General features: G+C 38.6%; 1 protein-coding gene across 1 annotated transcript; it reads right to left on the minus strand.

Moving 5' to 3' along the window:
* Positions 1-8: 8 nt before the first annotated feature.
* On the minus strand, positions 9-3,754 carry snrnp48 (small nuclear ribonucleoprotein 48 (U11/U12)). The gene is made up of 9 exons (XM_058747096.1): positions 3,483-3,754; positions 2,966-3,073; positions 2,823-2,883; positions 2,620-2,700; positions 1,862-2,041; positions 1,394-1,515; positions 1,107-1,207; positions 869-1,009; positions 9-446 (listed from the first exon to the last, which is right to left on the minus strand). The coding sequence occupies exons 1-9, from the start codon at positions 3,630-3,632 to the stop codon at positions 386-388; spliced, it is 1,005 nt and encodes a 334-aa protein (XP_058603079.1). The 5' UTR covers positions 3,633-3,754; the 3' UTR covers positions 9-385.
* Positions 3,755-25,182: the final 21,428 nt, after the last annotated feature.

Genomic DNA, 25,182 nt, shown 5'->3' on the forward strand with positions numbered 1-25,182 from the left:
AAGGGGAAACTATCATAGTTACCAAAAAAATATTAAGCAGTACAACTGTTTTCAACTGAAGACTGGAGTAATGGCTGATGAAAATGCAGCTTTGCCATCACAGAAATAAATTACATTTCAATATATTTTACATTGACATTCATCAGTCCCAAACTTTTGAACAGCAATGTACATGAAAATATATGATGGCATGGAATAATGCTATAAGTAATGCAATTCAAGCCCATAAAACAAGTATTTGTAATATTCTATTATAGCAATTTTAATGTAGCATACCATCCAAAACAAAAACAAAAACAAAACAGGAGAAAACACTGAAACTCTGAATATCTGAAATCTAAACATTAATTCCTGATTTGTTCAATTAGGCTTCAAGACTTCAACTTCAAGACTTATTTTTCTTCTTTTTCTTATGATGTCTCTCCACGTCTGGAGACTGTGAATCTCTGAGGACAAAACAAAAAGGAGAACGTTTTAGTCAGTCTATCACAAATGGTCATAAAATGATATAACCACAAAGTATCAATATTATTTTGTCAGTAAAGTAAGTGTAGTGAGAAATTTGAGTGTAAAGTAAAAAAAAAGACATTATGTTAACAACAGTATAAAAAAACAAAAATATGCACAAGATAATTTTAAAAGAATGGTGGATTAAATTAGTTTCTGATGAGTTCAAATTTGTAAATACTTTATTTTACTTTCAAGTTGTTTAGGTCGGTGCTAGTGTGAACAGGCATTGATATAAAATACCTTTTAAACAGTCTTAATTTATACTAAGAAATGGGCCAACTAACTGTTTTTAATTAGTGAACATCAAATAATAAACATCAGTATAAACTTGCTTATAATGAGTGTTTCATAGCCTTACCTCCTACTTTTGTTTTTCCTCTCTCGACTACGCTTGCGACTACGACTGCGGCTACGTTTGCGGTGCCGTTTGTGCCCATGCTCGTCTCGGGAGCTGACACGAGACTCGATGGATGTGGAGCGGCATCTCTCAGATGCCCCTCTGCAACCAAAAACCATCATAAAATCAATATCAGTCATTCTGTGCTGCTTCTGTCAGGGAGGAAAGAGATTCACTACACTGAAATCAGACATGTGACCTGTGAGATGACTGCTGTGATGCTTTGAACTCCTCATCCTTCACTTCCTGCCAAATCCTGCCTAGTTCTCCAGAGTGGATGTCAATCACTTCCCGAATTACCTGGAAAAGATAGGAAAATGCATAAAATTATGCAGAATATTCTCTATGGCTCTCAAACCATCCATGGCATGGAGACAATTTAAATCCAAATCACAGGCAACCAAGAGAAAGACCAGACATGATAGTGACATGAGACATGCATAGCGTTTTGTTAGCAAGTAGATAAGATTAACACAAATCACATACCTCAGTGTAAGACTTCTTGGTAATGTGAACATTTTTCGCTCTGTAAGACTGTCTGCGCCTCCTGTAGTCCCTCATTTCAGCTAAGACCTCCAGATGAGACTTTGGCCCACTCTGTTGTTCTTCTATAAAATGTATTTCAAACAAAATATCATTCTTTACTTATAGCAATCAGGTACTATCAATTAATTGGAACTCAGTATTTGGCCATTATATGTGAGGTCAAAAAATCAGAAGCTGGATCGAATTGACACCGAAGCCCTTGAAAGTGGAGGCATTCATAAGATTTTCCAATTTTAGTGCAACTTGGGTCTTATTTGAATTAGCGGCAGTTGGGCCTTGGGATGCAGCTCCACCTCAGGGCTCAATGGGTCCCATGGTGCAGCTCTGCCTCAGGGCTCAGTCCCCCTTAAGTTAATCCATTACCAATGATCAGGGCTAACGTGTTGTCTGTGGGTGTAATTCAAGTACCTTTTTTAAGCTTCGCAACAAGATCTACATAAAGATCCTCATTGGATTCTCTCTTTGCACTCTGCTGACTGGCTTGCTGTATCACATGATCATAGATGGCCAATCGGTCTGCCACAGTGAGGTCACATAATGCCCGCTTATGATTCTGAGGTACGTCAGGGAGATCTGTAGATGCATCACCTAAAAAATGAAAACAAATTTTACACAAAACCACAATTATTAATCAAAATACCTAGACTAAAAAAAACATATTTGAACTAAAAATTCATTATCAAAGTGTTTATTTGAAAAATGTGTTTCCAAATCAAATATTAATTGACCGGACAGCAAAAACTAAATGCAGTGCAAAACTGGTGAGAGAGAAACACGTAATGGGACAAATTAACCTTGAGGAGTTTTTTTCTTTGGATATTTTTCTTTCGTCTATTATGAGTGTGTGCAACTAATGTGAGATAAAATCTTTTATCAAACAATATTAAGGACCAAGCCTTTAAAAGGATATTGAGCCAAAGGATACAGCAAGTATGTGTGGAAATTTGTCTACACCAGACTTCCTTTAATACTCACCCCTGTTACTGGGGAAAAAACAAAGAACACATATAAATGTTGAAAACATTTGGAAAAATTAAATCAAGACATGGATATCACTGATACACACATTCTGGCACACACCATTTTAAATGTGCCATATTGCTTGTTATCCTGATAAATGCTGATATGTCCCAATCACTGTCTAGAGAGGCAATCTTAAAACTTACTTGGTTTGTGAAGTCCTGTAGATTTCATATGAGGGACATTTTCCCGAGCCTGCAGAATCACTTGATGAAATGTATCTTTGTCTGTAAGTGATATAAGGTACTGTCACACAACTGCACCGAGTTTCAAAATTCGGGCCACAGAAACCTTATTACAAGAGACTGAATTGTAGGGAAGGCGTTCCACAAAGTAAAAAAAACCTCACCCATGGTTACTGAAGGAATGTTAGCTTTCTCATAGTACACTGAAGGATCAAACATTTCAGTCTGGAAACAAATGGAAGAAAAAAAATTGAAATCTTATTTTAAATATATCACAAGCCTTTTTGCTGTCACAGCCGTTACTTACCCGTTCCTCTTTTGAGTATCCCATCTCACTGAGCTGACAGGATGCTTTGTGTTTCTCCATCCTGTCCCACGGGACTGTGTGGTTTGGATCATACGGACACACTTCCATCTGTCAAATCACAAGATAATACAGGGATAGGGTCTTTCAACTTTCAAAGCAAAAGAGAAGGCAGGTGTTAAATATCTTAGGGACTAAGGGCATACCTTTTAATTTATATGAAGTATTTAGATTTAAAGACGTGATTTTATGGTGAATATGGTCATTTTTATAAAACAAAAAGAAAAACAAATCAAATGGTACATTCTAGTGATCACCTCATTAAGTGATCTGTTATTAATACAAAAAAGTGGTATCCACGGTAAACAAAACAAACGCTAAAATACAAAACAAAAACTCTCCCACTATTTGAATGAGACTTTATATTAGTTCATTATGAACTTACAGTACTACACTCATTCATTCACTGCTAAATAAGCCATCCTCATTATAGTTTCATATGTTTGGCTGGTGTTTGTACCTGAACTGCACGTGAATCTAATTCCTGACTCCATCCCAGCGCCTCAAACAAACCCTTTAGTTCTGCTTGACAACTCTCTGTGAAATCTGTGAGCTCTTGCAAACGCTGCATGCGCTCCTGGAGGCCCAACGAGAAAGATGTTTCACACATTTTACATTAGGAGTGCTCAAAAACAAGCTTTTTGTTTCGCGATTGTCTTCGTGTGTGTGTTCGCTGGCGCTTTAAAATGACGTAGACATGACGTAGCCTCGAACTCTGGTTGCCACAACCGTGAAAAAAACCCATAACAAAACAAAAAAAAAAAAAAAAAAAAACACACGTTTTATGCGAAATGGCTTGAATAGGATTGACTGGTGGATGGGAAATATTTACTTTTCCCAAAAAAGGTGCTTAAATAAAAACACGTTGTATTTAACACTGTACAGTTTTTCTAATTGCGTACTGACAATATTTTTTTTATTAGTGGTCAATTTTCAAAAGTCCAAACTGATCAAGATTTTTAGCTGTTGATAGCCTACTTTGAAAACACAAACAGTGAAAAAAATCTATAGACATACCAAATGAGTTGCAGATTTATCGTTAAGTGTTATGAAATAAAATAAATAAAATCTTCATTTAAGTGCAATATACTTTTGAAAAATGTAGTCTACTTTCTGCATTTGTTTGTCAAAACATTATCAAATTGAATTAAAAAAATATTAGCTACATAGAGTGCAGATCATAAATATGAATCATGGACTGATAGAGCAGTTTTATAACTGCCATTATTTCTCACCTCAATACAGAAAATATGTTCTTGCTGTGTGTTTGAGTGTAAATAGGCTAATATGCTGAAATCCTAACTGAATCCCTAGAGTCAACACTATCATAGTAAACTGTAATCTTGGTGTTGACCACCAGATAGCAGCACATCTTCATTTAGTGAGCAAACACGTTTCACATTGTTTTATAGTGGCTTATTGATAGAGACAGACTCCATTATCAAGGCTATCAGACTGCCTACGTTGTTAGTCCAAAATAACTCTCACTGAAGCCTTTCAGTTTAACAATATGACTCACTTTATAAAGTAAGCAAAAAGCGTGGCATCATTTCATTCTCCATTGTCAGAATATGTGACATCAGTGAATAACTGATTTATTTGAAGGACTTCAGATTCAACAGCATATCAACATAATTATGCCAAACTGAATGAATCACAGGTTTTGTTTTTAATAACCTTGAGATGTACATGTGGCAATTAAGTAACTTCTGTCGAAAGATTTCTTAAAGAGTCAGATACTTGACGTGTTTTAAGCATTACAACACCTGACTGCATATGAGTCAAGAATGAGTCGAAAGACCCCTTGAAAAGTTCCTCCTCTGTTTCTCTAGAAATAGAGACATCGGTATGGTAATAATGGTACGCTCTCATTTCATGGGCCATCTGTAAATGTTTTTTTTGTTTTGTTTCCATATTCACTTCCTAACCAGCGTGGGTGTTCTGCCCTGATGCCATGTTAACGCATTATGACGATAGTAGTACAACTTTGCATCTCCCACGCAGAAATAAGTTAGCACTGACGTCTGCTGGCTGAGCACTAACACCTGCATTAAGAATACCTGTGGAGGAAAAGATAATTGGTATCTAGAAAATTCAAATGAGATATCTAAAAATACATCGTATAGAATTAATAGAGCATTGGCTCTGTTGCGGAAATCTGAAAAACAAGTCTTAAATGTCACATTATGTTTCTAATACTATATGTTCTTCAAATAAAAGCTGGGCATTATTTTTAGCTTTTGCAACTTTCTTTTTTTAATTTTCAGGCACATTTTCCATCTTGGACTGGGTATATGTTGACATTTAGCTACTTAGGAAAGTGATTTCTGAAGCACAATATCATTGACTTTGGTTTCCAGGCTTTTGCAAAAAACAAACTCACTTACAAAATAAAGTCTGACCTTGTATTTTGCCACTTTATTACTGCTAATAGTCACTACAGCACTTGGTTGTTCTTTCAGGTTCTTTTATTTTCAACGTTTAAGCTTTTAGTCCCAAAGTCAGCCTGGGTTCGTATATGTCTTTGTTTCTGTAGCAACACCTCCGATAGCCCTTTATTGAGAAGCAATCAAGTTTGTCATGAAAAAGGAAGCAATTTTCTCAACCCAGACATTGTAGACAGACATCACTGGACAGCAGAGGCTGAAGCGGAAAATATTTGTGGTAATAAAAGCATGTCCCACTCAGAGACCCTTACAGTTCACTCGATTTTCTTTTTCACACAGATGCCTTATTGCTTTTCCCTCTTCTAGTTCTCTGCATCTCACTCAGCGGACTGTGCCATTGAATGCATTTTGGTCTGAAAGCACAAAAGAATGCCCTCTTCGATTAGTTCCAGCCCTTGAACTATCAAAATTACCACCTCGTGGACGAAAATGATCACAAAACAGTGCTGGGGTGAAAAAAAAGAGGTGTCTCGGGACTTCACCCGAATGTTTCAGTATGTTCAGCTCGCGTCTGCAGTATGGAGCTCATAGTCGGCTGGATTAGCGCTGCCTGCTGTTGGAAATAAACGTGTGGCCTGTGGCATACCAAACACGGCCTATTAGTGTGCAGCCCACGTGGGCAACTACACTCTCAAACACTCCCTCTGCCTCGCTCTCTGCCCTCACCCCTCCCGTACTGTCTCTCTCTCGCTTGTGTCTCCTCTGGCTCAGTGGTGTGTTTCTAAGAGATAAGACCCTTGCTCATTTCACACATGAACAGAATGGGGGGTGCTGGTGGAGGAAGAGAAAACAGGACTCTGATGGCAGAAGAAATGCCTCACCCAGTAACTCCGCCCCCAGCTGCGGCGCTTGATTGGTCTGTCCCAAAGGTGGGTGTGTTTACAAAACGCAAGAACTGACTAGTTGCAGAACTTCCACCGAGGCTGTGTTTAATGTGTCTGTCGCAGGGGGTCTCGTGTAAATAAAACATTTATTATGAGGTCATATTAGTTCAAATGAAGTTTATTTCACTGTTTTATTACTACATGCCAAACGTAAGAAAAATAACTGAAATATAACACTTCCAGAACCTCAGTCTAATAAAATAGCAAAATAATGTCAAAAGTAATTTTGTTAATAATTAACACTTAATCATGCTTGACAGACATTTTTGTTGAATTCATAACTCTCATTTGCCATAATAATAAAGTCTTTAAATAATATTTATTTAAATATTGATATATTTTTCAATTCAGTAAATTCTGAAGAAAAAAATATCTTGCAATTGTGCACTCTCAGAAATAAAGGTACAAAAGCTGTTACTGGGGCGGTACCTTTTCAAAGGGTACATATTTGTAGCTAAAGGGTCCATATTGGTACCTTAAAGGTACATATTAGTACTTAAAGTGTACATATTTGAACCTAATAGGTACCTAAAAGTGTACCTTTTGAAAAGGTACTGCCCCAGTGACAGCTTTTGTACCTTTATTTCTGAGAGTGTGAAATAAAGCTAGCAATTGTGAGATATAAACTTTCAATTCTGACTTTTTTTCAAAATCATGAGATCGCAGTTGTGTTATATAGTCAGAATTGTGAGATATAAACTTGTAATTGCGAATAATGAAGTCAGTTTCTGACATCTTCTCACAGTTGCGAGTTATAAAGTCAGAATCGTAAGATATAAACTCGTAATTGCGAATAATGAAGTCAGTTTCTGACATCTTCTCACAGTTGCGAGTTATAAAGTCAGAATCGTAAGATATAAACTCGCAATTGTGAGAAAATGTCAGAATTGTGAATATGACTTTCTTTCCTCAAAATTGGACTGTTTATATCTTACAGTTCTGAGTTTATAACTCGTAATTGCGAGAAAAAAGTCAGAATTGTCAGATTAAAAAAATCCCAATTAGGCAAATTTTTTTATTTTTTATTCAGTGGCAGAAACAAACTCCCATTGAAAGGCATTTGCCAGTTCTTATGTAATGATTTTAATATGTTTATTTCAAGCAGCCTTGTCAATTTAAAGGCCATTTCTTGAGGAGACTCCTCCTCTGATGTCTCTGGGGCTTTATGGAAACTAATTGTGAGGAATGAACTGCCTACAGTCTGTTGGCCTTGTGACAATCAGACGGCACATGAAAGGAGTTAGTCATGCAAATACAAGTTAATGAAGTGTTTTTAGTCCCTTAAGAAGGACCTTTTCGGGTGCCTTTGTCTCTATTGAACATCCTGTTCGTAACACTGGTTGCAGGCAGGAAAAGAAACTCAATTTGAGCAGCATTTGTACATTAAAAGCCTTGTACATGAAAAGAGCTGCTGAGCTTTGCTTGCGAATTAAACCACACAAAAAATGTTGTATTTCCACAGCAGAACCAACACTCTGAATTCATGTTTACTCGAAAAGCTGGAATAAATTTTATCTGACATCGAGCAGATCGTGTGATAGTTATTCCCCGAGTTGAATGAAGCAGAAATATTGATGACATTTGAAGAGCTGTAGCTCTTGAAAACTCGTTCAGTGCACTCCAATTACATCTGAAGCATGGGTTTTTCTTTAATTAATTGCTCAAAATCATTGATGACTCTATTACAGAGTGTGAACAGCTAGTGTTGACAGGAATCGTCTTCAGTCTGTTGCATGGAGTTTGTTCATGATGTAAATTCGTTCCCTGTTCAACTCATCCCCAGTGGTAAATTAACAGAGCCGAGGTCGATACGCCTGCAGCACATCACTGGATTCAATGCAAAATTGCACTGCTGCCACTTTCTCAGCAGAGCAATGACAGAACGTAGTGATTCGATGAATGAAGAGAACATCTCAGCTAGTGCATCAGAAATGAACAATCTGTTCAGATGTTAAAAGGAATACAGACAAAAAGAATATGCTTTCAGCACAGCCATGAGCAGGAATCGTATAATTAAAGTTACCATTCAGAGCTCCTGCTCAGTGATGAAAGCACAGGGTATGTAGACAACTGGAGCACTAGAACTGATTTCAATGCAGAATGATCTCAGAAATGCTCCACCTGAAGAACTTCCACTGGTTATCGACTGCAGGTAATCATCAGCAGGTAAAACCATTATCCACTGTATGGATACATGACACCTGTTTTTAATACCAACTGAGCTGTGAAGAAGTATCTACTTGCATTTTTATTTAAAGGAATAGTTCACCCAAAAATGAAAATTTACTCACACTCAGTCCATTCAAGATGTAGGTGAATTTGTTTGTTTCTTCATCAGAACATATTTCATGTAATTTAACATTACAAAACTTGCTCACCAATGGATCCGCTGCAGTGAATGGGTGCCGTCAGAATGAGAGCCCAAACAGCTGATAAAAATAGCTAAATAATCCACACTACTCCAGTTCATCAATTTATGTCTTGTGAAGAGAAAAACTGTGTTAAGAATTAAATCCATCAAGCTGTTTATATCTTCAAACCATTGCTTAAATATGAGTTGTCTATCCATAATATTGCTTTCTCCACTGAAAAAGTTGTCTTGTCTGAATCAGGAGAGAAATATGTATAGATCTAGAAACAGTTAGAAGTGAAAACTGTCCAAAACAATTCTAAACAAATATGTCTGTAGATTTTGATGTGAGAAGACAACAGGGGATGGACTTTATTTACTTTATGGACTTTGTTTGTTTTTGTGAAAAGTGGGGACATCCCATAGGCGTTATGGTTTTTATACTGTACAAACTGTATGTGCTATTGCCCTACACCAACCCTACACCTAACCCTACCCTTACAGGACCCTTTCTGCTATTTCAGATTTTCAATACACTCCATTCTGTGTGATTTATAAGCATTTTGAAAAGTGGGGACATGAGGTAATGTCCTGAAAAGTCACCTTCTCCTTGTAATACCTATGTCATACCTTTGTCATTATACAAATTTATGACCTCATTTGTCACAAAAACGCACGCACGCACACACACACACACACACACACACACACACACACACACATTTTTAATAGTTTTTTTATGTCCTACTAAAATAGTCATATAACTCAGCAGTGTGACTATTCTGCAAAACATCTCTTTTATGTTCCACAGAAGCAAGAAGTCATATCAGTGAGTAAGTAATGACACAATTTTAATTTTGGGTTGAACTACCCTTTTAAATGTTCCCTGTCTGTCCTGAGCTTAACACACTTAACGCACTTGCTCTGACTTTCATGTGTGTTTGACAATACAATTAGTCATCACTGGAGTAGTTAAACCTCGGGCTTTGTGAAGCGCACTTTGACACGGGTGAAGCAGACTTGCTGTAAGCTAGACAGACATGTCATTAGAGTGGTCTTTGTGTTTGTCCAGGTCCTGAGTACACGGAAAAAAAAAAAAAAAAAAAAACAACCCTGACATTAAGCAGAGACATTGATATTTCTATTTTGAGGCACATGCTCATAATATGTTCTCATTTGGCAGCTTCACCAAGGTTATTTCGAAGAACTGGATATAACAGGACAGAGAAAGACAGATCATTGTTAAATTCTTACAGAACCATATTTCTTATATAGATCCTTCCCACATGTTTATACTAAATTTAATTACTGTCTTTCTTATTCTTCTTTTACAGATTTATTAAAGGAGCAACATTACGTAAATATGCAAATTTTGTGTAATAGAAGTGCAGAGGAATTAAATGTAAGTGCTGTATTTAATTAGAATATTTATTTGCATAATCTTTGTACAGAATTTAAATTTAAGTAGGTGCCCACTATTAAAGTGAGCTTTTTTTGCACAAATGTCTGGTTACTGCATGTATTTCAATGCAGCCCAACACAAGCAATTAGGTAAAACTGTTTTGTGTCACAATATCTCATTGTAAAAATCATAAATTCACAAATTCATTATTTTCACAGTCTCTTGCAATGGAGATGTATCAAATGCTGAGATTAAACAGTCAGCACTGATTTTAAATGCTTTAATACACACTCAACAATTATTCAGTGCAGCAGCAACTAATTTCTCTGTCAAGCCACTGCTGGGGGCCGACAGAGACTCGGAGCACAGGATTAGCAGAATGACAGAGCGGTTATTACATCTACAAATCTACTTTCACAGTTAAAGGTGCTGGAAAGAGCGTCCCAGTGTATTTGAAGACTTTTTTCACAGTTCCTGCGGTTTGACACCCATCAATTTCTGGAACATATGCTAGAGGACATTCTACAATAATGTGGATGATTAGGATATATATTTATTTAAGAAGATGCTGGTAAACAGGAAAGTTGCCTTTGTCAAGGACATGCAGATGCAGCACTGGATGCCAAATGAGTCTGGACCACCTTTTTCTTTGAGGGAACACCCTAAGGCGAGAAGCATGCCATTAACATGGCAGCAATAATGAAGGTGGAGAGGAAATAATTAGACTTGTAAATTATGGAGCCATTAATCATTAAACTGGGTCAGTATTAGCACTCACCGAAAGTGCCAAACAAACAATGCTTTAATTATCGGCCAATTAGGTGGTTAATAATGCTTTTCAGTGGAAAGATAGCCCTTGCTGCCATCAAATACTTTATTATTATTATTTTTTTACTGTTCACTTGCAGCAGGTAACTGAGGTGCCTATTACAACAGGTTAATGCAACTGACTCTTTTATCAACTCATGCTACTTTTTACAGTACTTTTGGTTTGTTCTTAATCATAGTTTTTAGTCCTTTTAACTCTGGCTAATATATATATATATATATATATATATATAACCTTTAAAAAGAATATGCCTTCATCTCCTGGAATAATAGCATATAATAAGTTAATTGTATTTAATTGTATAATTTCATTTATTAATTGTTTTATAGATTTTAGTATGGGCTGATATACTATTATCTAAGCATATTTTAAAAAGCAAATGAAAATTCTCATTATCACCTATCTTAGTTCATGTGCATTTGTTTCATTGTTTGTGCAAATGCTATAATAAAAGGTGTAAAATTATGTGCAAAATAGTGTAAGTTTTGTTTCAAAATTGCTTATCATCATGATGTGTCTTTTTATGTTTGTTAGGTGTATGCACACAACTGAACCAAACTGAATGCACTTTCACGGTTAATGGATTTCATTTTGTCCAATTCCTTCAAAACCACTCGCACCAGTCCAGAAAGCCAAAGCACATTTATTAATTCAATTTTTAATTGAATTTTTCCCACAATTTCTCTGCTTAGTTAATTCCCATGCGGTCCTCAGGGTGGATGATTGGCGTGTAATTACTAGCTGTTGGCACAGACAAGACCCAGTATGTCCTCTTTTTTTTTTTTTTTTTCTCCCTCTGCCTTTCTTTTTATTGTGGATCCTTTTTTAAAACTCTCTGTCTGCACTTAAAACTTCTTCTCAAAGTCATCTCTCTCTCACTTCTCCCTTTTCGCCTCCCCCACATATCTTCTTCATCTGCTCGTGCTGTTTAATAGTTTCTATTCTTCCATTAGCCAAACTGCCTCGCTCATTGTGAGGGTCCGTGTGGGTGTTTCCATGTAAAGCCCTCTTTATATGGCATAACAAGAGCTTTCCTCATAATAATTATTTCTTCCTGCAGACCTATCAAACTGGGCATCGGCCCACATGGTGTCGCAGTTGAACTCCATTCTTTGAGGACACGTGTTAATAAAACAAGTGGCAGATAACAGTAATTACCACTCAATGGCTCCGCTTCTCTAGAGAGGCTACGCAGAGAGAAACTCCAGGCCTCTGTGTTAAGTTCATTTAAAGGGTTAGCTCACCCAAAAATTTAAATTCTGTCATTATTCACTCTCCTTTCTTTCTTCTGCGGAATGTATTAAATGTTCATTTTTGCAGGACATCCTGGCTGCAACTTTTAGTACAATGAAAGTGAATGAGGGCTGTCAAGCTTTAAAAAAGGGCATAAAATCACCACAAAACCATTATATGATTCATTGCGCTATATTACTAAGTTTTCTGTAACTGTTCAATAGTTTTGTGTGGTTAAAAAACTGGAGAATCAATCAGTCCAACTTGTCTACTTACATGACATATTTCCTATAATGGTCCATTTGTTCAATTGGGTGTGAAGACTACAAGTGTGTGTAGAACTTTGAGACACATGCACTTATAACGTGTGTAGAAATGCAAGATTTTACAGAGCTTTATTTACTCATTTTCAACACAAGTGGCCAAGACCACAAATGGGTCCTACTTAGGCAAGGTAGGTGAACTGTATCAATTGATTCATTGAAAAGAATCAATTGCTCAACTGACTGGCTACCTGTTAATGGGATGCCACCAACCCCTGTGAAGACTTTAGATGAATAAACATACTAAACTGACAAACATATAATCACTGCCTTAATTGTATTCATTGTTTCTGTTTGAATACGTAATTTACTAACTTCATGATTTGTATCCAAGAACTGTACATTTTTGCCATATGGACACTACTTTGAGATAGTTACCTCGAGTAAATTACTCTTAATTGTATAATGTAGAAACAGAATGAAAAGTCCCACATAAATAAACGTGAATTGAATTGAAAAAAGAAATATGGTTTAAAAGAATGATTCATTCATGACTTATGCCAAGTACCTAAAATTTCAGTCTGTTTTTCACACTTAAAAGCTTAAGACTTGAAATATTGACTTTTATGGCAGGTTTTGTCATTTTGAAGCTTGACAGCTTCAGTCCTCAATCACTTTCATTGTATCCAGGTTTGGAATGACATGAGGTTGATTAAATAATGACATAATTTTTATTTTTGAGTGATAGGCTACCATTTGCACTCTTTCCATCCATCTGTACCACCTCTCTCAGGCTGTCTCTTCTCAATGTCCTCCCTCTATCACCAGAGTATTAGCATAAGTAATTACAAATTCATGTGTGCCTGCATGGGTTTCTAATTTAAAATAAATGTGTTGATCTCTTTGATTCGCTTTTAGTTCAGAGCAACCCGTCTTGTACAATTAAGATAACAGGGGTTTGTGATGGGCGTCAGCAGAGGGGGGGTAATTGGAATTCCCTCCCTCTTTAAGCTGTTATCTCTTTTTGTTTTAAAGTCTTCCGAGCTTTCTGAAGACTCCAGTAGCAGCTCGTTCATGCTGCATATTGAAGTCTGTGTGGCTATCGCGAGAATCCACAATGGATGGTGTTTGGAGCTTGGTGCTCATGTAATTCTATTGATTTCACTTCAGAGGAAATGTGTGTGAAACACAGGGATCCATATCCACTTAAACCGCCGAATAACGCTTCGTCCTGAATAAGAGCGAGACGTAAATACACAATTTAACATTGCTCTAAAACAGCCTTCGCCTCTGACTGAAATCACAGTGAAGTTGATTGTATTCAAATGAGTGTCAGAGCTGCACTTGACATGCATGCGTTCACAATAGAGCTCTCAAGCTTACGACATAGTGTGCTTTGTCAGGAAAAACTGACTTTACAGGAGCCATTTTACTTCAATGCTGCAGCAAAAAAGGAAAGAAAACAGTCAGGAAAACAGCACTTTCACTTCATCAACAGTTTCAGTAATGTTAAAGGGATAGTTCGCCCAAAAATGAAAATTCTGTCATTAATTACTCACCAAACCCGTAAGACCTCCGTTCATCTTCAGAACACAAACTAAGATATTTTTTTATGAAATCTGAGAGCTCTCAGACCCTCCATAGACAGCAAGGGTCCTTACACAATCAAGGTCCGCTGACGTAGAGGAGACGAACTGTTGAATAAAGTCATTACTTTTGTTTTCTTTGCATACAAAAAGTATTCTTGTAGCTTTAAAATTACGGTTGAACCCCTGATGTTACATGGATTATTTTACCGATCTCCTTGCTACGTTTCTGGACCTTGATCGTGTAAGGACTCTTGCTGTCTATGGATGGTCTGAGAGCTCTTAGATTCCATTAAAAATATCTTAATTTGAATTCCAAAGATGAACGGAGGTCTCACGGGTTTGAAACAACACGAGGGTGAGTAATTAATGACAGAATTTTCATTTTTGGGTGAACTAACCCTTTAACCGTTTTAGTGGGTGTGGGAGAAAAAAGTGATTGTCAGATCAATCGTGATTCTCTTTACAACGAGTAAGAAAAGAGCAGAACAAAACAACTAATATGTTGTTAAAACAGATCTATGCATGCGTTTGAATTAGACTTGCCACTGTTTATGATGTTATCAGTAATAATCGAACAGCAATAACACCATAAATAAAAAAGATAAAAATCCTCCACTGCCTTTATCTGGAAATCTTTTATATACTTAAAGCCCTCTCAGATACTGAAATCACTTTTTGTTTATTGCTTGCAATGTGCTTTAAAAAAAAAAATGTATTAATGTATATTTTGAACTGTAAAAATACTTAAGAATAATTTAGATTTATTATTCATCTTTTATAAAAAAAACTTAATTCTTAAAATAATTTAATAAAATTCAACACATAAATTTGATATTCAAAATTGGTAAACTTTTTAATTAACATAGGACAAGAAATTTAGATCAAGAATCGTTTTAAAATCAGATTGTGATTCCCAAAATTGGGATTGATATATGTGTAAAAATGGTATTTACTTAAAGTAAAGTACCTAAAATATATATAAATACATAAAATATGCGTTAATAGTCAAGACTGTCCAGCAGATTTCAGAACTGACGCAAGGGAGTGCAACTATAGTACAATACAGCGATGGTATCTGATGGCAATACCATCGGAAATGAAAGATTATTGTGTTCATCTACTATATTAAGGTGGATTTTTCTGATATTTTTGTGTCTATATATTACACACCATGTAAACATTAAGAGTGCAGAGTGGAAAAAAGTATGTGAACCTCTTGCTATTGATTTTTCAAAGGCTAACTGAAGTAATGAGCAAGTCATTGAGACGACATTAGAGACGTTGTTCAGATCCGCCCTTACATTTACGGTATAGCTACAATATTGAGTATTTAATATTCAGTATGTTGAAGCTGATTCATGTCTGTCTATATATGAAGCGGATTGCCACTCAATATCCAGCAGAATGCAAGTTTCCTTCAGCCGTGACAAGTCAAATAAAATTATAGGATTACTAGAGGGAACATTTTCAAGGGCTAAGAAACAATGTGGGGAAAATGGAAAGAAGTTAAAGTTAGAAAGAGTGAGCTAGAGAGAAAAAGACAGAGAGAGTGGGATAGAAATTTCAGAGGAGCCCAGGGGTAGTTGTTGTTCAACACCTTGTAAAAAGATAGTACTATGCCCATGGCTTTACCCATAGCTCCCTATTTTGCATGAATTAGGTTGTCAAGGCCTGGAAGAGGCAATCCGATTCTGCTCATCATTCTGAGATTATTTCCAGTTGTCTCTGAAAGCCACCGGCAGGAGCGTTTGAAAGAGTCGCTTATTAAACCTGCACCAAAGGGGAGGAGCTGAAAGGCAGGAGCAGACTCTTTTTGAATGGCTCTTCTGACAACGTAATTTGCATTCTGTAATTAACTGTCTCTCCTGCCCCCCCACCCCCCCACCCCTTTCTTCTCCACCATTCTTGCACCCCCCTCTGCACCAGAGGTTAGTGCATGACAGTTCCAAGTCTGTGAATTAGGTCTGTGTTGCCCCGGTAACAGGTCTTTATCAAAGACCAACACACTGAAGTAGGAGGAAAGCTGATGTCTAAACGAAGAGGATTTTTTCCCTCCTGCTTACTATTTGCTTTTTCGCTCTTTTTGTGTGTGTTTGTGAGAAGCATGGATATAATCAATACAATGTCAGAAAGTAGAAAATGTTGCAGAAAGTAGAAAATGTACAAAATGCACAAAATGAAAGATGTAAATATTAGACATATTAATATTAAATATTAAAGTGTTTTGTGTGCGTGTGTGCATACAGAGCTGGGTAGTAACTGATTACATTTAATCTGGAAAACGTAGGCTAATCAGATTCCAAAAGTACTTGCAATTAGATTAAATTACATTTTAAAATACTTGGAATCAGACTACAGTAATTCTTTATTGATTACATGATTACATATTAAATAGCAATAAATTATTCATAATTTATTGATTCTCTGTCATTTCTCTTTTTCATCTTTTAAACGTTCCTTTCTAAAATAGCCTACCGCTTATATTTTCATTAAACTTACAAACCCCCTGCAGTTCCTTTACGGAAACCTTGATGTAATGTCATGTTTAATACACTTCATGTTGTCAATAACAACAATTGGAATATATTTTGTTTTTCTTGTATCAATATAGTACAAGATTATCCTATTTAAATCAATGTGATGGACGAGTTAGGTCAAAAGTAATCTAAAAGTAAAAAAATAGTAGTCTGATTATATTACCTAAAAATGTGTAATTATTTAATAATTTTTGTCATGTAATTTGGAATCAGTAACAGATTACAATTTTTAAGTAATTTACACAGCTATGAACAGTATATAGAAGTATTGCATCCTTCATGGGCATTTCATAATTTTTACATTTTTAAGTTAAATCTCTTTTTTTGGCTCATTTTATATTTATTTTGTTGTCTATTTCATGACAAAATTATATAAAATCATACTATTATGTATTATCATACTATGTTTGATTATCTACTTTAGGACACAATAATATTATAATAAAATAATGTATAACATGGGGCCCATATAATGACATGGTGGGCAACAGGTCAAATATGGTAACATAATATCACTATATCTGAGTAATTTTGATATAGAAAGATATTTTTAAATAACATTTAGGGACTTATTCAAAATAAACACCAATTTATGGTTTATTTAATTAATTTTGGTATTTCATAACCGCCTAAGAAAGTTTCAAAGGGGCCCTTTTACTCCAAAAATATATGTGATAGATTCAGAGATTCTTTTAACCTATATAAATCTCCAGGGTTTTAAAATACATTAAATGTTAGATTAAACAACCTCAAATTCAATCTTCTGTCACTGCGCACAACAACCTCAGGGATCAGGAAAATTTCATGCTGTACTCTGATGCTGTTTGTTGCTATTTAGTTTTTGGGAAGCAAATAAAATCAACCCTCCAGGGCCTTTAGCTGTGAAAACAGCAAGCAAAGCTAATATTTAAACAGGGGAGCATATAATCGTTAACATTCTGCCTTCGTTCACCATGTAACTGCTTGTTCCCGGTCTGCACTTGTGGCTTCCCGAGGTAGTCAATCTGCTCACCACCACTGAAATCGATAGGCGTGAGAGTAGAAAAGTATGAATGGAGTGGTGAGATCTGCAGCTTTGTCCTCTTTAACCTCGTCCCTTTACTGTGAGAGCAACTAGGGGCCATTATAAAATGTTCAGAGTAATAGATATTGAACTAACATTTCAAATGGGCTGAGCGAAAGGTAATCAAAGCATTCAGTAATTACAGTGTCTTCTCTAGTCCTCCCCCAAAAAGACTCCATTATGTCCTTGTTCTCCTGATAATAATGAAACAGGTGTTCGACTGTGTGTGTGTATATGTGTGAAGTCAAAGGACACAATTACATGGGAATTGCTAGCAAGGCCTATTTGCTTTCACTATGAGAGCCAGATAATGGGAAAAGTTTTTCAGTGTTTTCTTAGAAGAAAGAAAGCATGCTTGAAAAAAGCAGTTATGAAAATTCGTTATGAAATATAACTGAGAGGAAACTGATTGTCAGGAATTCACAGTCACAGCCACTTCAGTCACCAGCCACAACAATCACCAGATCACAATCACCTAAATACTGATCACCCGCACCTGCAGCCACTAATCAGCACTCCTTCAAATACACACTCCACTCAGACGCTCATCGTCTGGTCTACCGTTCACTACCCTGAACTGACACCAGACCAAGTGTGCACTTACCGGTGTATACTTTCCTTTCAGACCTCCAACAATCCTCCTACGAAGAATCCCTTTGTTCCTGGTTCGCGTTCTACCTTGATCCTGCAATGAAATTACTCTCATCAGTATTCTGCCAAGCCCCATTGAAACTGGTTTTTCTACAAGACACTCACCTGCCATTTCCTCCTCACGGCCAGCTGTCTTTCAGTCAATAAATTATCCTGTTGTTTCACTCATCTGTTGTTACGACTCTGCTTGTGACAGAAGACCGGACCATCACCGACACTTCCATGGATCCCCAATCTCCCTCACCTGCGGATGTCCTGGAGCAGCTGGTCAACACTCTTTGGGCTTCCCTCATGCCAGCCCCCAACCCTCCAGCCTCTGCCAGTCCCATGGATATGCCTGCTTCCTACATGGGTGATTCGGCCGTTCACCAGTCAGTCTCACCCGCCGCCACCTCCCCAGTACCAGAGCCAATGCAAGTGGATTCCACCTGGCTTTCTAATGCCGAACGTGCTCGCCGATTTGCGGCTGGGCTCTGCCTCTATTGTGCCGCTACCGATCATTACATCGGGACCTTCCCCATCTAACCCCCACGTCCAGCGGTGAGTACCATTCAGCTAGATCCAGTAATTTCCACGCTTTCCATGCTTGCAGTTCAACTATTCACTCCAGCCCGTTCCGTCACTGCCTCAACCTTTGTCGACTCAGGCCCCTCGGGCAACTTCATATCGAAAGACCTTCTAAGTCGCCTGCATCTGCCCGCCGCCGTCATGCCCAGGAGCTCCGAGTCGAAACCATCCAAGGAAAGCCGATAGGACGTTTGATGTTTTATTGATGTTTATTGATGTTTTGGGTACCGCTGGCTGCTGGGCCAGCGGCGAAACAAAACGAAACAAAAGATTCTCCACCCGGCCCTCCTCCGGGGGAGGGAGTGGTGCGGTCACCACCTCCCGACGAGCAGTCTCCTCCATCTCTGGGTCGCCCGTCTCAGGGCCTCTTGTACTTGCGCTTGCCGCCAGGTTTGGCGGGGGCCTGGACGGGCTGGGCGTCCTGCCTGTGACCGGCTCCACGACCCTGCCTGGTGGAAGGCTGCTGCGGCTGCGCGGGAGCAGGGGCGGCCGCAGGGGAGCGCCCACGGCGACGAGCAGGCTGAGGGGCTGCCGCCGGGGTGGAAGCAGCAGGTTTCCTCCGGTGCGTGATGTGTTTGGAGACTGTGCGGTCACCTTCGTCGCTCAAAGCGGGAGGTCCGTCGCAGCACGCAGCTCATGTAGAACCGCCAGGTCGTGACCACCCTCGTGCAGGTCTTTCAGGGCTTTGGCCTGGTGGACCTGCAGTAACGCCATGGCTTGGAGGGCAGAAGCCGCCTCCTCACAGGCTCTATAAGCACTGCCAGTTAGACCTGACGAATACTTACAGGCCCGCGAGGGGAAACACGGGTCACCCCACAGAGTGGTAGCGGCTGTTGGACATAGTTGCATGGCCACAGACCGCTCCACAGTGGGGATGCCCGCGTACCCCAAAGCGGCTCCACCATCGAGGGGGGAGGAGCCACAAGATTTGTTTCAGGCAGTGAAAGGTGCCTTCCACGATCTTGTGAGCTCCTCATGCACTTCCGGCGCGACCCCCACCGAGAAACCACTCATCCAGCCTCGAAGGATCAGGACGCGGTGGAGGATTCCACACGAGCCCGACATTCTCAGCGGCCCGGGAAAGCATAGCCGTCATCTCTGGGTCTGGCTCGGACAACGCTACCACACCCGAAGGGGGCAACGCAGCAGAGGGCCCAGCGCGCTCCTTTGGCAGCTCCACCGGCTGCGGAGTGCTTGAGGGGTGAGTAACTCCTCTTGGGGAAGCCCTCACTGTCACCCTCAGATCACCTCTGACTCCACCGGATACAGCGCCGCACCGGGAACGAACGCTGGATCGCGGCAGAGGGACTCCGCCATGTTTGACATAGCGGAGTCTATTATGCAACTCCGAGATGGTCATGTCCCCACAAGAAGAGCATGAACAATCCACGAAAGCTTCCTCAGCGTGCTGAATGCCCAGACACGTGAGGCAGCGATCGTGACCGTCCTGAGGTGCCAGGAAACGACCACACCCAGAAACGCACGGGTGATAAGACATCTTTAAAAATACGCGATCACCCCTGTTGCTCTTTTAGAGAAATTTGCTCTTTATTAAGTGCTGAAGCACGCAGGGGAGCTGGCCACCACACACTCCTAGTGTGACTGTCTTCACGGGAATCGTCTCCTCTCTCTCCCGTGAGACCGCGACCACCGCTGCTGCGCTGTAACGCCCGCACTCGCTCGCTCTTCTCACTCGCAGGAAAGGAGAGCAGCAGTGATTCACCGCCGCTCGGCTCCGAAGCAAAAGGATGAATTAATGCGGTGCACCCACTGCCTCTTATACTCACGCTGTGATCAGCGGCAGCTGGATGCAATGATTGCATGCCAATGTCCATTGGCTCGTTTAGTTACACTCGAAGTGGATTGGTCTCTCTGGCGAGATCCCAATTCGTCGGTCATCCGACATGACTCGGAGTGACCGACTGAAAGGAAATACACATCCAACACCATACGATCAGCACTGGAGCCCCCCAGGGTTGCGTCCTCTCCCCACTGCTCTTCTCCCTCTACACCAATGACTGCACATTTAAAGACCTCTCTGTCAAGCTCCTGAAGTTTGCAGACACTTATCGGCCTTATTCAGGACGGTGACAAGTCTGCTTACAGACAGGAGGTTTTAGGAGCTGGCTGTCTGGTGCAGTTTTAACAACCTGGAGCTCAACACGCTCAAAACAGTGGAGATGATCGTGGACTTCAGGAGAAACCCCCCTGCTCTCCCCCCACTCACCATCATGAACAGCACTGTAACGACAGTGGAGTCATTCAGGTTCCTGGGCACCACCATCTCCCAGGACCTGAAGTTGGACATTCACATAGACTCTATTGTTAAAAAGGCCCAGCAGAGGTTGTACTTCCTTTGCCAGCTGAGGAAATTCAAACTTCAATAACTGTCTGGTTCAGCTCAGCCACCAAATCTGACCTCAGATGACTACAGAGGGTAGTCCGGACTGCTGAGCGACTCATTGGTACAACCCTCCCCACTCTCCAATAACTGTATTCATCCAGAGTGAGCAAAAGGGCTGGCAAAATCCCTCTGGACCCCTCACATCCAACACACTCCCTCTTTGAACTATTGCCGTCTGGTCGACGCTACAGAGCTCTTAGCACCAGAACGGCCAGGCACAGAAACAGTTTCGTCCCTCAGGCAATCCATCTCATGTACACCTGACAATAATTGTGGAACACACACTATTGTGGAACTTATTTATCTAACACACATACTTGGTCTACATTTCAATTTGCACATAATATACCTGTACATACAACTGTATGTACAGGTATACAGTGTTTTTTTGTTTTGTTTTTTGTTCTGTCGCTGTCATTCTGTTGCACTGTGGAAGCTTCTGTCACGAAACAAATTCCTCGTATGTGTAAACATACCTTGCAATAAAGCTCATTCCGATTCTGAGTCCTTGCTAAATTGGCCCATTGTCTGTCTGAGGGCTGAACATTATTTCTTTATATCTCAGGGGAGCTGCTTTTGTGGCACGTAAGTGTTGCATTGGAATTCTGCTCAGGACCAGACCAGTGTCTGACTGTCATCCCTAATATGGATGGTGCCAATTAGACCACAGCTACAGACCCTCACACTCTATCACATAGACTCTCTTATATACAATCCACTTTAAACACATTTAGCCCACTACACACTCATTAATCCACACTCAAAATTTTGTGTGACACAATTTATCCCTATGATTTTCATCAGAAGCCACAGATCACCCCCTAAAAAATTCTCGTGTGTGTGTGCCCCCCTCTCTCTGCTCACCAAGGCTGTGAAAAAAAAGTGCGTCTGAAATATTACGATAATTTTAAAATAATTTTTGTTTCTAGATATTTTAAAATGTAATTTATTCCTATGATAGCAAAGCTGATTATTCAGCAGTCATGATCCTTCAGAAAACATTGAAAATATATCTTATATTATTATCAATGATGAAAACAATTGTGCTACATTTTTCAGGATTTTTTGGTCAACAGATATTTCAAAATAACAGCATTCATTTGCAATAGAACTATTTAAACATGTCATTATTGACTTTTGATCAATTTAATGTGTCCTTGTTGAATAAATATATTGATATCTTTCTTTTTTTTAAAAATAAATAATGACACAACTGCATCATCTGCACTTGATCTATACATAACACGTATAGACCATGTGATATGAGTTTTCATTGGGATTTCAGAAAAAAAACAAAGAGAGATGATTCTATCACAGCATCCTATTAGCAAAATATACCTTTAAGCTGTTGATTTCTTGTTTTCAAGGCATGGTGTTGGTTCATAAGTCTTTTTTCCCCCTCCATTCCTCTTGTTGAGACTCTTGCTTGCAGCTATGAGAGGTCTGGCTGAGAAAGGTATGGCTTCTTTCAAGCTCTGTGGGGCAATGATTTCAGAAAAAACAAAACAGTATTTAGAGTCAAATACATGCAGTACACCTATCTTCAAACATGCACACTGACCATTTCAGACATGTTTGTTTTTTGAGTTCAAACATTTGAGAAAAATTAAAGGGAAATAAATGGCAGTATTCAGATGCACAATGCCTGGTGCTTTTGCTCTTTTCTTCTAGTTGCTTGATTAGTTTAAGCCCTGTTTAGAATAATTGTGCAGAAGCCAAAAGAAAAGAAAATGATCCTGTCTGATACTCTCCAAATTGTAAACGGAACACCCCGAGCAAGTTTCACTTAAAATTACCTCCTGATACATCACCACTAACCACGAGTTGATTTATAACAAAACTTGCATCCTGTCACTATTTTAAAACACTGCATGATTGCTTTATATTTTTCCTTTTAAACTGGCACTTAAAGTGCTGCCACAGTTTGTAATCATCACGACTGTAGACCATCAATTAACATCTTGTGAAGTGAAAAAGCTTACTCTTTATTTTAAGGTGTCCTTGTTACAGTGTAATTATAGATTTAAGTACTGAGTAATATTAATTAACTACATATACTTACTATATGGTTGGGTGTAGGGTTAGGGTTTGGTTTAGGGTTACTTGCATATAATTATGCATAAATAATTGCTATTATAAAATAAAATATATTTTTTAACTTTAAACCAGTGCTCCAGGCTAAAATACAATTCTATTGCTTTCTCCAGTGAAAAAAAGTGTCTTGTCTGAATCAGGAGAGAAATATGCACAGATAAGTATTGTTTACAAATAAAAACAGTTCTAAACAAATGTCAGTTTAACCGGAGGAAGCATTATTGACTATATTTTGGCCTGAAGAACTTGTTTAAACTTAGAATGATGAATGGATTTGTTTCTTACAAACACACAGCTTTTCACTTCACCATGCCTTAATTCATGTACTGGAGGCATGTGGATTACTTGTGTATTATTGAGATGTCTCATTCTGATGACACACATTCACTGAAGAGTATCCATTGGTGAGCAAGTGACTAATTTCTCCAAATCTGTTCTGATGAAGAAGCACACTCATCTACATCTTGAATGACCTGAGAGTAAACTTTGAGCAAACTTTCATTTTTGGATGAACTATTACTTTAATAAACAACAGTGTTTGAAAAGAATACAAAATAACTGACTGGTATATATAAAGTATATTTCTCTCACCCTGCATAAAAAAAAGTGTCTCTTCTCTGGATATAACCACAAACAAGTATTCTGGTTTCATCCACACAATACAACGTGCACGTAACTCTACCCTCGTCTCTCCTCATCTTCTTACATTCACTCCATCAAAGCTATCCTCCGAGCAGTTGAGGTGGGCACAAAGAGAACTTCAAACTTGAAAATCCAACAACAACATCAACAAAAAAAGCAATTTCCCAATTTGTTTTATTTATGTGACACATACTTTCCAGCAGGGAACTTATCTGCAGGCGTCAGGAGGCCTGTGAGTGGAGGAGCACCTAATCCCAAACAGAACGCCTCTGCTAATCTTAAATGGGATGGAAATCCTGGAGATCCTGAATAACTCAACACGGGCCACTCATGTAACTCTGGACGAAGCGGGAAACAATCATTTGACAAATGTGATAACACCAACAATAGCGATTTGGCAGCTGAAACGACAAAATTTGCCTGTTGCGGAGTTGCGAAACTGAATCTAATTTTTAAGTTCCAATCCAATAAGCTTGGATCTAATTAAATGTGGATTTATGATGCCACTTTAATTAGTCTATATTATATTTTGAACAATGCCATCTTTAATTTTGCTAACTGCCATCAGACTTGGATAGGTTTTTAGATTTTCCGTGATTATCTTATAATGAGTTCTGCATTGATGTCTTCATATGGCCTGATGACATTTCCTTTTTGGTTTAATGCGTGATGTCCATCCGACAATAATTTGTCTTAAAACCAAATCTATTAGCACTAAACCTACAGGGGAAGAATACCAAGTAGAAGGCAAAGTAGAGGACTACTTTTTTGCTACTTAATTTCTTAAAATATATTTTCAAAAAACTAAAAAAAACAAAAAAAAACACACATTTACAGATTTGTAATATTATTTATACAGATCATCTTTTTTCACACTTTCAAACCAATTTGAGCTGTGCTTGTAGATTAATACATAAAGTTCAGAACAAGTGAGACAAGGTTATAGAGGATTTTTATTTTATTTTTTATGATTTACAGGATTACCACAAATAAAAAATAATTTACTCTGCATTATGTTCCAGATCTATATGACTTACTTTCTTGTTTATATGCCTGGAGAGAAACTTTGCAAACAGAAAACGCACTCCACAAAGTTGAATCATAGCAGGATGGTCCATGACTCTGTCACATTCAGAAACTGCCTGAGGAACAAAGAAGAGGAGGAGACACTGAAGTGTCAAATGAGGGCAAAAGGAGGTAAGGTG

This window comes from Onychostoma macrolepis, chromosome 16 (genome assembly GCF_012432095.1).
Source record: "Onychostoma macrolepis isolate SWU-2019 chromosome 16, ASM1243209v1, whole genome shotgun sequence".
NCBI classification, from domain to species: Eukaryota; Metazoa; Chordata; class Actinopteri; order Cypriniformes; family Cyprinidae; genus Onychostoma; species Onychostoma macrolepis.

What these genes read in the sequence shown, in the direction of transcription:
- snrnp48 (XM_058747096.1), bottom strand. Translation starts at nt 3,632, where the DNA reads ATGTGTGAAACATCTTTCTCGTTGGGCCTCCAGGAGCGCATGCAGCGT. An exon ending in CCAAGAAGTCTTACACTGAG is followed by an intron (nt 1,208 to 1,393) that starts GTATGTGATTTG and finishes TATCTTTTCCAG; the next exon opens with GTAATTCGGGAAGTGATTGA. An exon ending in AGGAAAAACAAAAGTAGGAG is followed by an intron (nt 447 to 868) that starts GTAAGGCTATGA and finishes TTTTGTCCTCAG; the next exon opens with AGATTCACAGTCTCCAGACG.